The following is a 13,593-nucleotide window of genomic DNA, read 5'->3' as shown; positions in this document are numbered from 1 at the left end:
TGTAAAGCACCTGAGTTATGCTGTAATTGCTTAGGAAAACCCTGCCTGTCACAGTTACATAGACATTGCCAAGATTAGCAGCTCTTCAGCCAGTCTGCCTTTACATTACCTAGCTAGCGTGTAATCCTTTAAGGTAGGGGGGGTGGGGGGGAGAACCCTGTGGCTCTTGATGTTGCTTGACCATCAGCCCCAGCAAGCATGGTCAGAGCCACCATAGAATGTGGATGGGGCAGGATCAGATATGGTAAACACGCTTTTTGGATGTATGAAAGTGTAGGCGTTTTTTTACTGCTCTGTGTTTAAAGTTTTGACATGGCTGCCAGGTGCCACACAAAATTGCTTGGGGGTTTGTTCTAGTCCACAGGCTCTATCCTAGGCAAGGCTATTGGAGAAAACGATTGTGAGCACATTATGGATACAAACCAAACCAAATCAGTGGCAGTGAGAGGGATCCTCTGGGGAGCAAGCGCTACAAATAGCCAGTCGCAGAGACAGAAACCTCTTGAAAACGCCAACTGCCCTTTTAGACAACTAATGGTGCAACATTTCACTACTATCACATTTTGTTTTAAAGCCCCCTAACCCCACCTTGCCATGTTTTCTTGTTTTAATTAAATACTGTAGAAGTAGGAGCTTATATTCTGTGCTGAAAAATACAAACATCTGGAAGCTTCGACGGCACATACGCACAAATCATTAATTAAGTTTATGAAGGCGCTTTCTAATGGGCTACACAAAAATCCCTCCAATAATTGGTATATATGCTCAAAAGTTTTATTGTGAGTCAGAGACCATTATTCTGACCAGCTGCTAGAGAGTCACTGCTGAACCGCTGTTTCTCCTATTAAGCAGTCAGCATAAACTCTCCTCGTTACAGTCTCTGACATCGCCCCCAGGGCAAGAGGACACAGAAGAGCAATTGCCAAAATGCGTACGAAAATTATAGTTTTATTGTCCATACAAGTGAAGGTTTGACTCTGGCTCCTGCTCCACTCCGCTTTTGTGATAAAGAAGCAATTCACAGGACAAATAAGCACAGTACACTATTGTAATCAAAGAAACAGGCACTATTTATGTATTGGAAAGACTGGTTCACAATAGTACCACACAGTCTAAAGGTCCAGAAGCTGCTGTTTTAGTAGATGCAGGGAAAGAATGAGGAACAGAACATTTGACAGAGCTGGAGAATGTAAATAGCTTCACTCCTTCTGTTTGTTAGTTTAACAGGCATGATTGGTAAGTTGGAACCATGTATTTAATGTTTATGTAGGCATCTTCACCACCATAGCGCTCAAAGGCTTCCAGTGTCTCTTGAATCAAGTCTCCGATATTTTCACGCTTCTGCTGACTGTAGTCAATGCCATCTCCCGAATTAACTGATTGATTAAAAAAAGAAAGAATATATTAGGCTAGATGGTCTCGTGGAGATATCACAGCACAACCTTTGCTCTAGAAAATCATTACAAGCAGTGCATACTAATGGTAAATTCATCTTCATCTGAAAATATAGGAGGTGCCCAACAACAACAACAACAACAACAACAACAACAACACCCTGGTTCTGCTGCACACAAGCTTGTCAGAAAGCCTTCCATGCAGACTTCATCTTATCAGCCATACGTACCAGCAGGAGACCATGTTCTGCCAAAGTAGCTTCTCTCTGTACAGTAGACTGCATATGCACTGGCATAGCACATGTGCCATTGGAAATTAGAGCCATCTCTATGTGCCCTAAGGCTGCAGATTTTTGCTGCAGCAATAACATAAGGGCAGGATCATGAAATCTTAGGGATCTATTTACAGACAGAACCTGAACCTATTCTTATTTCCCCAGTTATTTCATCTGCCCACTGCTGGTTTCTATCTTTGGGGGACACTGCAGCTGGTGTGGTCCTACGTGTGTATGCCTATGACAGGGGAAGCCAATGTTCTGCTTTCCCAATGTTGCTGGACTCCAGCTACAGTCAGTCCAGCCAGCCTGGCCAATGGTCAAGGATTATAGGAACTGTAGTTCAACAAATCTGGAGGGCACAGTGTGGGCTACCCCTACTCTGCGAAGTCCCTGTTAGGATGATGAGCTGAGGTAGGCCAAGCTCAGGAGCCAAGAGAGAATGGATGTACTACTCTCTCATCTAGGTAATCACAAAAGGTCAGGTACCTGGTTTTAATGTCTAGTTTGGCCAATCAGGAGGCTGCCTTATTAACTAAGGGGCTTGTGTTGGGTCTACCTATTTCCTACCAGCCTGAAGAAGACTTGAAGGCCTGATCCCACACAGTTCTGGATAGCTCTTTGCCTCTCTTTCTGAAGCTGCATTCTAACTTGATGCTTCTGAGAAAAGGGCAAAGGGCTGAACACATTACAGATTATTCCAAGGGGCCGGTCCCTGCCAAACACCAGATCCATTTGCTTATTGAGACTGGAAGAAAGGGAGCTGTAGTTTGTTGCAGAACGGTCATTTTGAAGAAAACCACACAACACAAGCAATGTTGGGGTTCTGGGGAAAAAATGTGTTAAAGTAAGTCAGCACCAATAGGGCAAATTATTTGAGTCCTTATATGGAATAACAGTCTTTTCCATTTACTCTGCTGTGAGGCAGCTTGGGAAGTAACTGGTAACACATATCTAAAGTGAGATAGTATATCCGTTCTTGCAAGAAAGAAAGTCTAGATGCCTGTGCAAATATGGAACAAATGTAAAACTTGGATACATAATCCTTCGCCCTGGACTTTGATGAGACTTGCGCTCTGATTCTAAACATATTTATTTAGAAGTAGGCCTCACTGACTTCACTGGAATTGCTTCCAAATTATTTTCCAAGCCCTTACTTCAGTGTAATCTCAATAGAAAATAATGTGACTACTCTGGAGTAAAAGGTTAATATATCATGGCCATATAAGGGAACATCCTACAACCCCCTTCAGCATGAATATATTCAGAATCATACCAAAGATAATTTGGCAGTAAGTACTGGATGATTTAGAGGTTTGGCAATAAGACAGAGTTTTTTAGTCCCGTATATCTCTGGCTCTAACCCAGCATGGATATATAGTGACTGAAAACAGTGATTGCCTGAAGGTTATTTGATGGCTCATGTGACATTGGTTGGGCTCACTTTTGTTAATAGCAGACAGGTGTCCTCACCATAAAACTCAACGTCCCTCCTAACACTATTTATCCATTTTGTTGACAGTGTCAGAGAAGCCAGAAGAATCATGTAGGAAGCCAAATAATCTTCTCCTTGCTTGACATTCTCTTTGGAGCCAAGGAGCAGTGAGGGTGCAAGGACAGTTTTCTTTCAGTCATGTCTCTTGAAACATTAGCCCATTAGATCTGATCTATGAGGCTTCACTTCAGGGACTGTTCACATGCTGCTTTGCACATTTAAAGCATAGGACTTCCCCTAAAAGAATCCTTGGAATTGTGGTTTCCCCCTCACAGAGCTATAGATTTCAAGCACCCTTAATAAACTACAGCTACTATGATTTTGGGGGGAAGTCATGTGCTTTAAATGTGCATTGAATGTGCTTTAAATGTATGGTGTGAAATTGCCCTAGGTCAGGAGTGAGAATCAGGCTAATGAACTCTTTTACTGTACTCAGAAATTAAGCAGGAGATTTCATGTCTATTTGAGCACAGGATCTTCTCAATTTATTACTTTCTTCCTTTGCTTGCACTTAAGACTCATCCCAAGCAGAATGCTAGGAACAAAGCAGCATTTTAACAGTTCTTCACTCCAGCGGCAGCTGATTAGTAGGTTGATTCTGAAGTGGGTCTCTTGAGTTACATGCCCAAAATAAAACACATGCTTCTCTGCAAGGAGCTGAGCCACAATGGCACATAGTGTGAGATTTTGCTATATTACATCAACAGTGGTTATTTCAATGCACTTTATTGGAGGCCTTGACCAATGGTTGCTTTGTTCCCTCCCAAACACATGTCCCAAGCATGATGTCAGCAACCTCTGATTCCCTGGATGTTACTGCTTTTCAGCACTCCAAACCCATCCAACACTTTCTGACATTACAATAAATCACATGAGGAGCAAATCTCATGGAATTATCCATTCCAATGTCCATGAAATAGGTTCTTATAAACCTCATGAGAGAACATAAGGACTTGAACATTTTCACATTAAGAAAACACAACAATGTTATATCAAAACTGGGTCAGTGAGCACAGGCAAAAGGAATGAACTAGAAAACCAGTCCGGAAGATAAACAGCTCACAGTTAAAAGGTGTAAACATAACATATAGATTATATGCAACTCCCAGGTCTAATGTGACAAATTCATGATAGTGAGAGCATGACCAGATGCCATTTGAAATAAGCATTTATATGGGCTATCTTTCACAAACAATTTATGTCAACACCTTATTAGTGATTTTCCAATCCATTCCTTGGCTTTATCTGAGCCAGTGCAAGTCATGAGTTGCATCTTCATACCTAAATGGGGTCACCAGTGCAATGTAGAATTATGATGATATTCCCCTAAAGTTGATGGGCATTGCCATTCAGTTGGTGTGTGCACTGCATCTTGTGATTGATTATGCAGGGTGGAGGTACCTGCCCCCCATATTTTATTCAAGTTGGCACCCCTGGCATCTGATGATGAATGCAGAGCCCGGGATGGTTTAAATGTCACCCTTCCTTGAAGAGAAACTCTGGCACCTATCATTTATTATGTGAACTTTCACAAGGAAAATTGCTGGTCTTAGTTCCTGAAAAGAAAGCAGTAAAATACTGGTATCTTCTCTGCTTCCTTCACATTATTAGTTCTTCTTTTTTTAAAAAAAGTTGCACATGGAACCCTCTCAGGTGCCACAGAACTCAAGCTCATGTTAGGCATTGGATGTCTGCACCACTGGAGCTGTGGAACAGAGGAAGGAAGGACAAAGAGTTCCACATTAGGGCAGTCCCACAACAGTGAAATCAGGTGCCACCGAAGGGTCAGTCTGGTGCCACTGGCTAATTTTGGCCTTCCTGTCATCCATGGTTCTCACTGGCCCTTAGGCTTGACTACTGCATTCACCCTTAAACATGTGTCTGCTTTAAAAAACGATTCTGTTTGCTCTTTCAAAACATCCACCACTCTAAAATAGCAAAGACACAAAGCTAGAGATTTGGGTTAGCTCTGGGTAAGATAAACATCCTTTGCAACTGTGCTGATGGTAAGACATGGTGATAGCTTGATCTGATGCAGACAAAAATCAGTATGGATGCCAGGCTAGCAAAATAATTCTACAAGAGATGACGGCTTGGAGGACCGAGTAAAAAAATACTCCGAAAGGGTCAGGCATAAGAGAATGAGCTATAAAGGATGGCACAAAGTGATGCACAGACTATCATTACTGACAATGCATGCCACATGCAGAGCTCGTATCCTCAAGACAGCCATTGTTCCTTCTAATTTCATGACACAGTTTATAAGTGACGCTACTGAAAGGCTATTTCAGCAAAGAAGACTCCCGCTATGCTCCACAATAGTTGCCCTACACAGCTACAGGAATTAGCAAATCTTTCAGGCAAAGATGGGGATGATTACCCATCAGGACAACATCCACCCCTGCATTTGCCAGCATTAGACAGATGAGTCATACTGATTTCCTCAGCACACCTAAGGCTAAGTATCTAGTCATAATAATAATTAGAATGAGTGCATGGAGGGGTAGGGGAGCCCTCGCCACTGGTGCGCAGCAGTCTCATCCTGCCCTTCTCTAGCGTAATGTTATTTTCGTGTTATTTATTGTATAGCGAACATGTGGACAACCACAGAAAAAGCTGTACGTAAGATGCCAGAACCTGGATTGGATTCAAGCTGTTTATTGAAGCTTCCCTTAGTGGCAGAGAATTAATCAACATGAAGGAAATTTCAGAGAGCACATCTGTCATGCCACACTCCCCAAGTGAAATGTCTTGCAGACGCAGCATGCAGCAAAGGGCTCTTGTCCTAGGAAGCAGCAGTGTTATTATTACTGTGCATAGGAAAAGATTTTCCTCAATGCTGGGCAGAACTGCTGATCTAGAGAACTAGAATTAGAAATGGTAGGAGCTAGAATTACAAGTAATTCCCAGATTAGGGCATCAGGCTTCTGTCTGTTATTATCCACATAAAGGTACTTATTATATTAAAAGGTGAGTTTGCGTTTTTATATCCCTTAAGAGCTGTTTCAGGTGATGGTACCAGAGGTGAGACAATTATTCTGTTGTGATTGTGGACAGCCAGTATGATGCAGTGGTTAGAGATCTGGATGCCAGCCAGGAGACCCACACAGCCATGAAGTTCACTGGGTGATTTTTTAAATATATTTATTCATTTTAGGCAATTCTATCCCATCTTTGGGCCATGAAAGCTCCCTAAGGTTCTTAGGCCAGTCATTGTGTCTCAGCCTATCATACATCAAAGGGCTGTTTTGGGAAAATAACGGGATAAACCCCAGGTATGATCACTCAAATCCTTTGAAGAAATGTAAGATAGTGTGATCAGAAATAAAACAAACAAAAGTTTCAGGACACACACACACACACACACACACACAGCAGTATTTCTTCACATAGCATATAAGTAAACTATGGAATCTGCTTCCTCAAGAGGCAATGATAGCCACCAACTTGGATGACTTTAAAAAAAAGGATTAGACAAATTAATGGAAGATGGCTATGTTCTACCTCTGCTGTTAAATACGGGGAATTAAAAATGGAGAGAGTGCTGCTGTGCTCAGTCCCTACGCCTTTTTCTGGCAACTTCTGCAGGCAAGCTGGTGCCAAACATATTTCTCTGCTTTCCTTTGGACCACAAAAGTGAGGCCAAGAAGTGGGTCTTGTTATTCTGGGCAACCCAGGACCTCTATGCACACTGCTCCAATTTGCGCCCCAGGGAGGTCACTTTGGTGCTGCAATGCCGAGGTTTGACTTCACTGCCGGAGGCACACCTCATTGTCTCTCAAGACAGATGGATGTCAACAACTACTTGCTGGCTTCCCATTGGCATCTGGTTGGCCACTGTGAGAACAGGATGCTAGGCTAGATTGGTCATTGACCTGATGCAGCAGATTGCTTTTATGTAAACCAGATCAAATGCTTGTGATATTGCCTGATGTAGGAGGAGGACCCATTACCTGTCAGGCTAATAATGAAGGAGGATTTTAAATTGCTTCAACAGTTTCAGATTTTTGTCTGGGCATTTTTCTAAGAATGAATATTATTATTTTTAAGTGTTCATATATACAAGAAAACATTGATTTCTGTAATATAGATCACCTATTATTGTAGAGACCAGAATTGGAATGTATCTGAAAAGTCTGGAAGGGGTATAAAGGCTCAACCCACCAGTTCCATCAGTATCCAACTACAATCCAATACACATACATGACAGTATGAAGGCCATGGTTACCAAATCCTCCTCTTTTTTCTATGGTTCCTATGCAAATACTACCCTGCTCTCGATGCCACAAACCCTGCTCCTACATTCTCCTATCTGGGCAATGAGAAGAAGTACTGAACAGCTACCAAGCATGCCAGTCTTCCCTTTGTCATCCCCAATAATAGGTTTGGGGGAGGGAGAGGAGTTTTTCTTTCACATAGGATGAAAAGATGAAAAGTTCTTCCATCTTAGGGATGTTCCTATCCCAAGAGGAAAGTGACCACCTCTTTTCTTCTTCTTCTGGGGCAGAGTCATGTCTATTGCTAGAGACTCCATGGATCCCGCATTACACACATCTCCCCAGTCTTTCTTCAGACCGTAGTAGAAGAGATGCATGCATGGCACTTGGCTGAGTTGGATGAAACAATCGGCAGGAGTAAATGAGATCTATTCATATCTATGGAAGTTCTTGATGGTTATAAAATGTACTACAGACTTTTCTGTGGCTTATTAGCTTCCACTTCTAAGCAGAGGCAGCCGTCTCTATTCAAGATGTTTTAATCTTTTGTATGTGTTCAAACACCTCTATTCAAATCAATGATATATACTTGCCCTTGAAAAGACCTTTCCTCAAGGTCTCATACTTCATGGAAGACATAAATTGAAACTGGAATGGCTGTGTAGCCAGAAAGGTAGAAAAAGTAACTTCCCAAGATTTTAATAGTTCAAATCTGTCCGGGGTCTTTTTGAAAAGAAAGAGATTCAAAGAGACTACTGAAGATCCTTTGAAGCCGGTGCTAGAGTTCCAGCTTAAATCCTTTTGTCAAAGGCCATTCAACCATTTCAATGGAGAAGGCACAAAAATGTGTTCTGTACTGGTCTTGCTCCTCAGAGGCTGTTATTGATTGTGGTCATTATTATCAACATTGAACAATTCTGTTCAAGGCATGTCATGAAACATGTAATTAAAACAAACAGAGATGCACACAAAGCACAGAGAAAGATCAATTCCTCAACTTCATGCATCAAATCAGGACAAATCAAGGCAATCTTTCGTGCAAAGATAACTGCTATCATCAGGTGCCTCACATCTTATGCCAGCTAGATTCTCTCTCTCCTCAACTACCTACTGGGCATGAGCACTGTTGCTGTCTGTGTGGCTTGGATCCTAAGGTAAGGAGCTCTTACCTTAAGCAAGTTTATAGAAATGAAGTTCCCTGCGTCCTACTGCACTTCCCAAAATTTAAAAGCAGCTGAACAAGCAATGTTTTTGTGGATGTGTGGGAAGCCTTGTGTACAGTTTTCAAGCTTCCACTCAAATTAGCATGCTGCATAAATATATTCAATGAACAAAAACCCTTTCAGTTTAATGTGTTGGGTTAAGGGCTTTCCACATTCACTCAAGCTCCAAAATGCCTGGAAATTACACTCCAAGCTCTACAGCCCCTTCCTCAAAGCTTTTTTTTTCTTTTATTCCAAAGGTGATAGATATCATGATACGAGATCAATGAAAGCTTAGGGAGAGAAGTACCTTCTACTTATATCAAGTATATTTAGTTCTTCATATACCTAATTTCTGAAAAGGTAAGACTGGTCAATGATACTTACACTGCCATTTTATAGAAAGCTATTCCCAACTCCAGTCCCTTACATTTAGTTTACATTTAGCACAGTCTGCATATTTCCAATGCAATTCAATAACCAATAAAGTCCAAAACTTGAATCTTTCCTGTACTATAGATTTAAGAACTTTGCCAAAATCTTCACCCTGCCAGGGACATCGGTGATCTTCTCATTTAGATGCTGAAAACACAAATACAAAACCGACTCATAATGTCAGAAGGCAATTCTTCCCTTATCAAACTTGTCTTTTCTCTGTAGAAACTAGGAAAACTAAGATTGAAGACATGATCAGCATTGTTTAAACCAATCCATTGTTTATGCTGATCAGTTTAAACTGGTCAAAGAATCAGTGATACAGAGTGCAAAGGTCAGCCCTAAATGCATAGTATGTCATGTATTTATCATCTAAAGGAGACAGATACATTTCTGCACATGCAATCTCCATTCAAACAATTTATATGAAATTCTTGAGTCAGACCAGGACACTAGGGGTTCAAGAAATAGGTTGTATGTGTTGGTACAGATACATTAAATATATACCGTAAATATACAATAATTAACTTTGCTTAGGCATACTTTTTCTCATTCTTTTTTAAAGTCACCTAAGCTAACAGACATTGTCACACTTTGTTGTGTGTGAAGTGCTTTTAAAATTGTTTTTACTGTGAGAGTTGGAAGTCTTTATCCACAGTCTCTGAACTGTGCATACCTTTTAGAGATGCCAGTAAAGTTCTCCTGAGCCCAGGAAATAACTGAAGGGGCTCATTAAAGCCCAACTCAAAGGACATGAGCTTTATGACCCCCCAAATTCTTTGATTCACTTTAAAATTGGAGCAAGAGAAGAGTTGCCAGCTTCTCGGGTTCTTAACCCCCATTAATGTAATGGAGGAATTTTCTCCATTACATTCAATAGGATAAAACCAAAAAGCTGCAAGGGCAAAATTCAGGAGGAGTGGGAGAAAGGAAATCCATATACAATGCCCTTGCCTGTAGGATATTTATGGAGTGTGTGACATGTATGGAATCGATTCTTCTAGGAGGGAGAGACAGCAGAAAAAAGAAGTTTGCCAAAACTGTCCAGGAAGCTGCTTTATACCGTCTACCCAGTATTGCCTAGATCAACTGACAAAAGCTCTCTGAGGCCTTTCCCATTACTTGATCCTTTTAATTGGAGATGTCAGGGACTGAACCCATGATATTCTGCATACAAGCCACACACTGTACCACTGAGCTACCCCCAACTGTGAGGTCACTCTTTCTTTAACCAGACTTATAAGCGGGGTGGGGGAGGGGGGACCAGCAACTTGGTAAGGAATTACAAAGAATTCTTGGTAAATAATTGCAATGCCTTATGGTGTTTTTGGTAACAATGTGAGTGCACTAGAAATAGTTTTTAACTATTTGTAAATGGCTGCTGTTTAAACAAAAATCTTGAAAAGGAGCCAGGACAGCAGCTGTTATCATAGCTTTTCATTTCCAGGAAACATTAGCAACATCACATGCAATCCATTCTAAGCCCAGAAGTCCACCCCCTTTTTTTTCTTAATTGAGATACTAAAATGAAAACAAAGCCACATATTTTTGTTAATGACACATGACATATGCAAACACGTCTGTCCCAAGAAGAGACCTGTTGGGAGGGACAAGGTCTTCCTAAAATGATTGTCATTTAGAGTATTTGCCCTTCTCCAGCAATCTCAGCGAAACAACATGCTCAGCAGGAGACAGAATCATGAAGCAAAAATCTCAGTGGCCTTGGTGCAGCCTTTGTACTGTTGCAAAACAATGAAGTAAGGCACAAATCCCACTTAAAGGACCAAAGGGATCACGTTTTGTCCCTGTATGTTATCTGTTGGAATTCATACAAAAGAAGAAAAACCTCATATACAGAAGCTACACAATTTATTTATATGGACAAAGACTGAATGGATTTAATTGCCCATGGTTTGAAATGCCTTTGTTGCATATTATGTCTGATACTATGTTCACTTGTAAATGGAGCTGAATTGATTTGTAATTAAAAGCACACAGTACAAAAACAATACAAAACAAGCATTATTCATTTGATAATGTAATGTAAAGCAACAAAGCATAAGGTCCATCTAGGGCAATTGGTTTCAAAGGAAACCAGAATTGTGCAGAAACATTATAATCATTTTTTTAAAAAAGTAAGTGCTCTCCCTTGGGATTCCATAAATTGGTTCTTATAAATTGGTTAACCCAATGGCAGGTGAAATGCTGTAGTGATGTTCCCTCTCACAGAGCAACAGAAGATGCCTCAGGCCACATGCCAGGAGACTATAGTGCAGTACCTCCTCATATCAATGGTACCCAAGATTCCAGAGTGCCATTGACACTCAAGTAACATAAGAGCCTGCTTTAAGATGAATGGTGCCTCTTCTCTGTAGACTTTATTGTTCCTGTACTACATGGAATGCTGATGGGAAAAGTCCTTCAGTTTGGGCTCTGTTGTAGGATGCTGGCAGTTGATCAAGTGAGAAGAAGAAGGTGCAAACACTTAAAGTTATGGGAGCAGGTGATCTGGAAGCATTGATAGCTAAGTCATGCTAGGTGAGTCCAGAAGAAACTAGATGGGTGTTTCTGGAGCTATGTTAGAGCCAAGGAAGTCAATAATGCCCCTTATGCATTTGCTTAGCAGCCTCTGAGTGGCTCACCACAAGGAATGGCTCTGCATAGATAGGAGTCATCTAGTTAAGAGTCCTAGCTAAAATTAAGATGATTTAGCAAGCACTAGTATGCAACCTCCATGCCTTCACCCACAATGGAAACAGCAAAGGAGCCAGTACATACACTACTAAAGCAATTGGACAAGCAGATGGGTGCCTTGTAAAATTGAAGGCATCTTCAGAAAACAGGCAAAATCAGTATTTTTTTTGTTTAAAAAGGGAATGAAGGTCCCATTAGCAGGGCTCCTCTGATTCGAGCCTATACACATAATTTTGATCTACTTCTCTCTCTCTCTCTCTCTCTCTCTCTCTCTCTCTCTCTCTCTCTCTGTGTGTGTGTGTGTGTGTGTGTGTGTATTACACACAGTTATTAAGAATTGCTACTATTTCCAATTTATCATTATTTTCATATCACTCAGGGAGGGTAGGAGAGACATGAACCTAAAAAGCTTCCTTGGGAGCTTAAGGGCATCAACTTTCTGAAAGATATGGCTGCACAGAATTTGAGACCTTGTTTTGTTTTGTTTTGTTTTGTTTTGTTTTGTTTTGTTTTGTTTTGTTTTGTTTTGTTTTGTTTTGTTTTGTTTGCCAAAGCACAGGACCAGAATTGAACACTTGTACTTAAGAAGGTTAAAGAACTGGCAGCAGTAGAAATTTACCCCGCTGATTTATCTTCAAAGCAGGTATAGTCCAGACAGCTGCAATACGAGTTTCCTTATAAATCCACGGCATAACCTTAATTCTGACCTCTGTGGGTGAGCAAAAGGGATTGGCATTTAATTCTTTACACCGTTTCCCCTTTGTATTTTGTTATGGGCTTCTGCTTTTTCAACAAAACCAGTGCATGTAATATGTCAGAAGTAGGCAGCCTTCACTAGTCTGGTTTATTTTGGGAGCAAAGCGAGAGTCATGATAAAGGGATGATGACTCAAATTTGCTGCTTTTCTTTTCTTTTCTTTTTTGGGAAGACATTGATTTTCCTTCTAAAAAGCTTCCATTCCAAATTGCCTTTCTTTTTCAAATATAAATTCTGTGTATGCACACTTTACCTCCGAGTATATGACAACACAGTGCTTGTTTACAATGGTGGGTGTCAATTAGCAGGCTGCTCATAAATTACTGAGGAAACTCTTGTCTGTTGTCTATGCCAGTCCGCAACCCCTGAACCTTTGAAGCACCATGAGTAGAAGGGATGCAACCCAAGTTCAAGCCCTTGTACGTCTCTATCCTGCATATCCCAGAGCAAGCTCCAGGCAAATCCTGTCCAATTAAGCTTAGTGGGATTTATATCCATGTAAGGGTGAGCTATGCTTTAGCTGTAATTTCTGGATATAAATATCCAAATATATATGGGGGTGGGATTGCATTTTCTACATTTCCCCACAACATTAAAATAATGTTTAAATATATGCTTAGACCAGGGATGGGGAAACCTGCAGTCTTCAAGATGCTGTTGAGCTCCCATCATCCCTCTGTCTTGGCCATGCTGGCTGCAGCTAGTGGGAGTTGCAATCTAACAACCTCTGGAGGGTCACAGTTTTCTGCACTCCTGCTTTAAACAATGCCTCCTTAATTACTTATTAATAGTACCTTAAAAAGTAAAGGTAAAGGACAGTTAAGCCCAGTTGCAAACGACTCTGGGGTTGTGGTGCTCATCTCGCTTTACTGGTCGAGGAAGCCGACATTTGTCCGCAGACAGTTTTTCCGGGTCATGTGGCCAGCATGACTAAGCCACTTCTGGCGAAACCAGAGCAGCGCACCGAAACGACGTTTACCTTCCCGCTGGAGTAGTACCTATTTATCTACTTGCACTTTGACATGCTTTCAAATTGCTAGGTGGGCAGGAGCTGGGACCGAACAAACCACTGACCTTCTGATCAGCAAGCCCAAGGCTCAGTGGTTTACACCACAGCACCACCTG

At 41.2% G+C, this 13,593-nt stretch overlaps 1 protein-coding gene across 2 annotated transcripts in view; it reads right to left on the bottom strand.

Annotated features, from left to right (window-relative positions):
• Nucleotides 1–1,046: 1,046 nt before the first annotated feature.
• PACRG (parkin coregulated) overlaps nt 1,047–13,593 on the bottom strand; it is a 242,846-nt gene continuing 230,299 nt past the window's right edge. For both annotated transcript variants that reach the window (XM_081855209.1, XM_081855208.1), the window contains one exon: nt 1,047–1,376. In XM_081855209.1, the coding sequence (XP_081711335.1) occupies nt 1,216–1,376 (161 nt within the window). In that variant the 3' untranslated portion in view covers nt 1,047–1,215. The remainder of the gene's footprint in view (nt 1,377–13,593) is intronic.

This window comes from Podarcis erhardii (assembly GCF_964252035.2).
Source record: "Podarcis erhardii genome assembly, chromosome: 3".
Taxonomy (NCBI): Eukaryota; Metazoa; Chordata; class Lepidosauria; order Squamata; family Lacertidae; genus Podarcis; species Podarcis erhardii.
The sequence above is the reverse complement of the archived record's forward strand: the minus strand, read 5'-3'. Positions and strand labels throughout refer to the sequence as shown.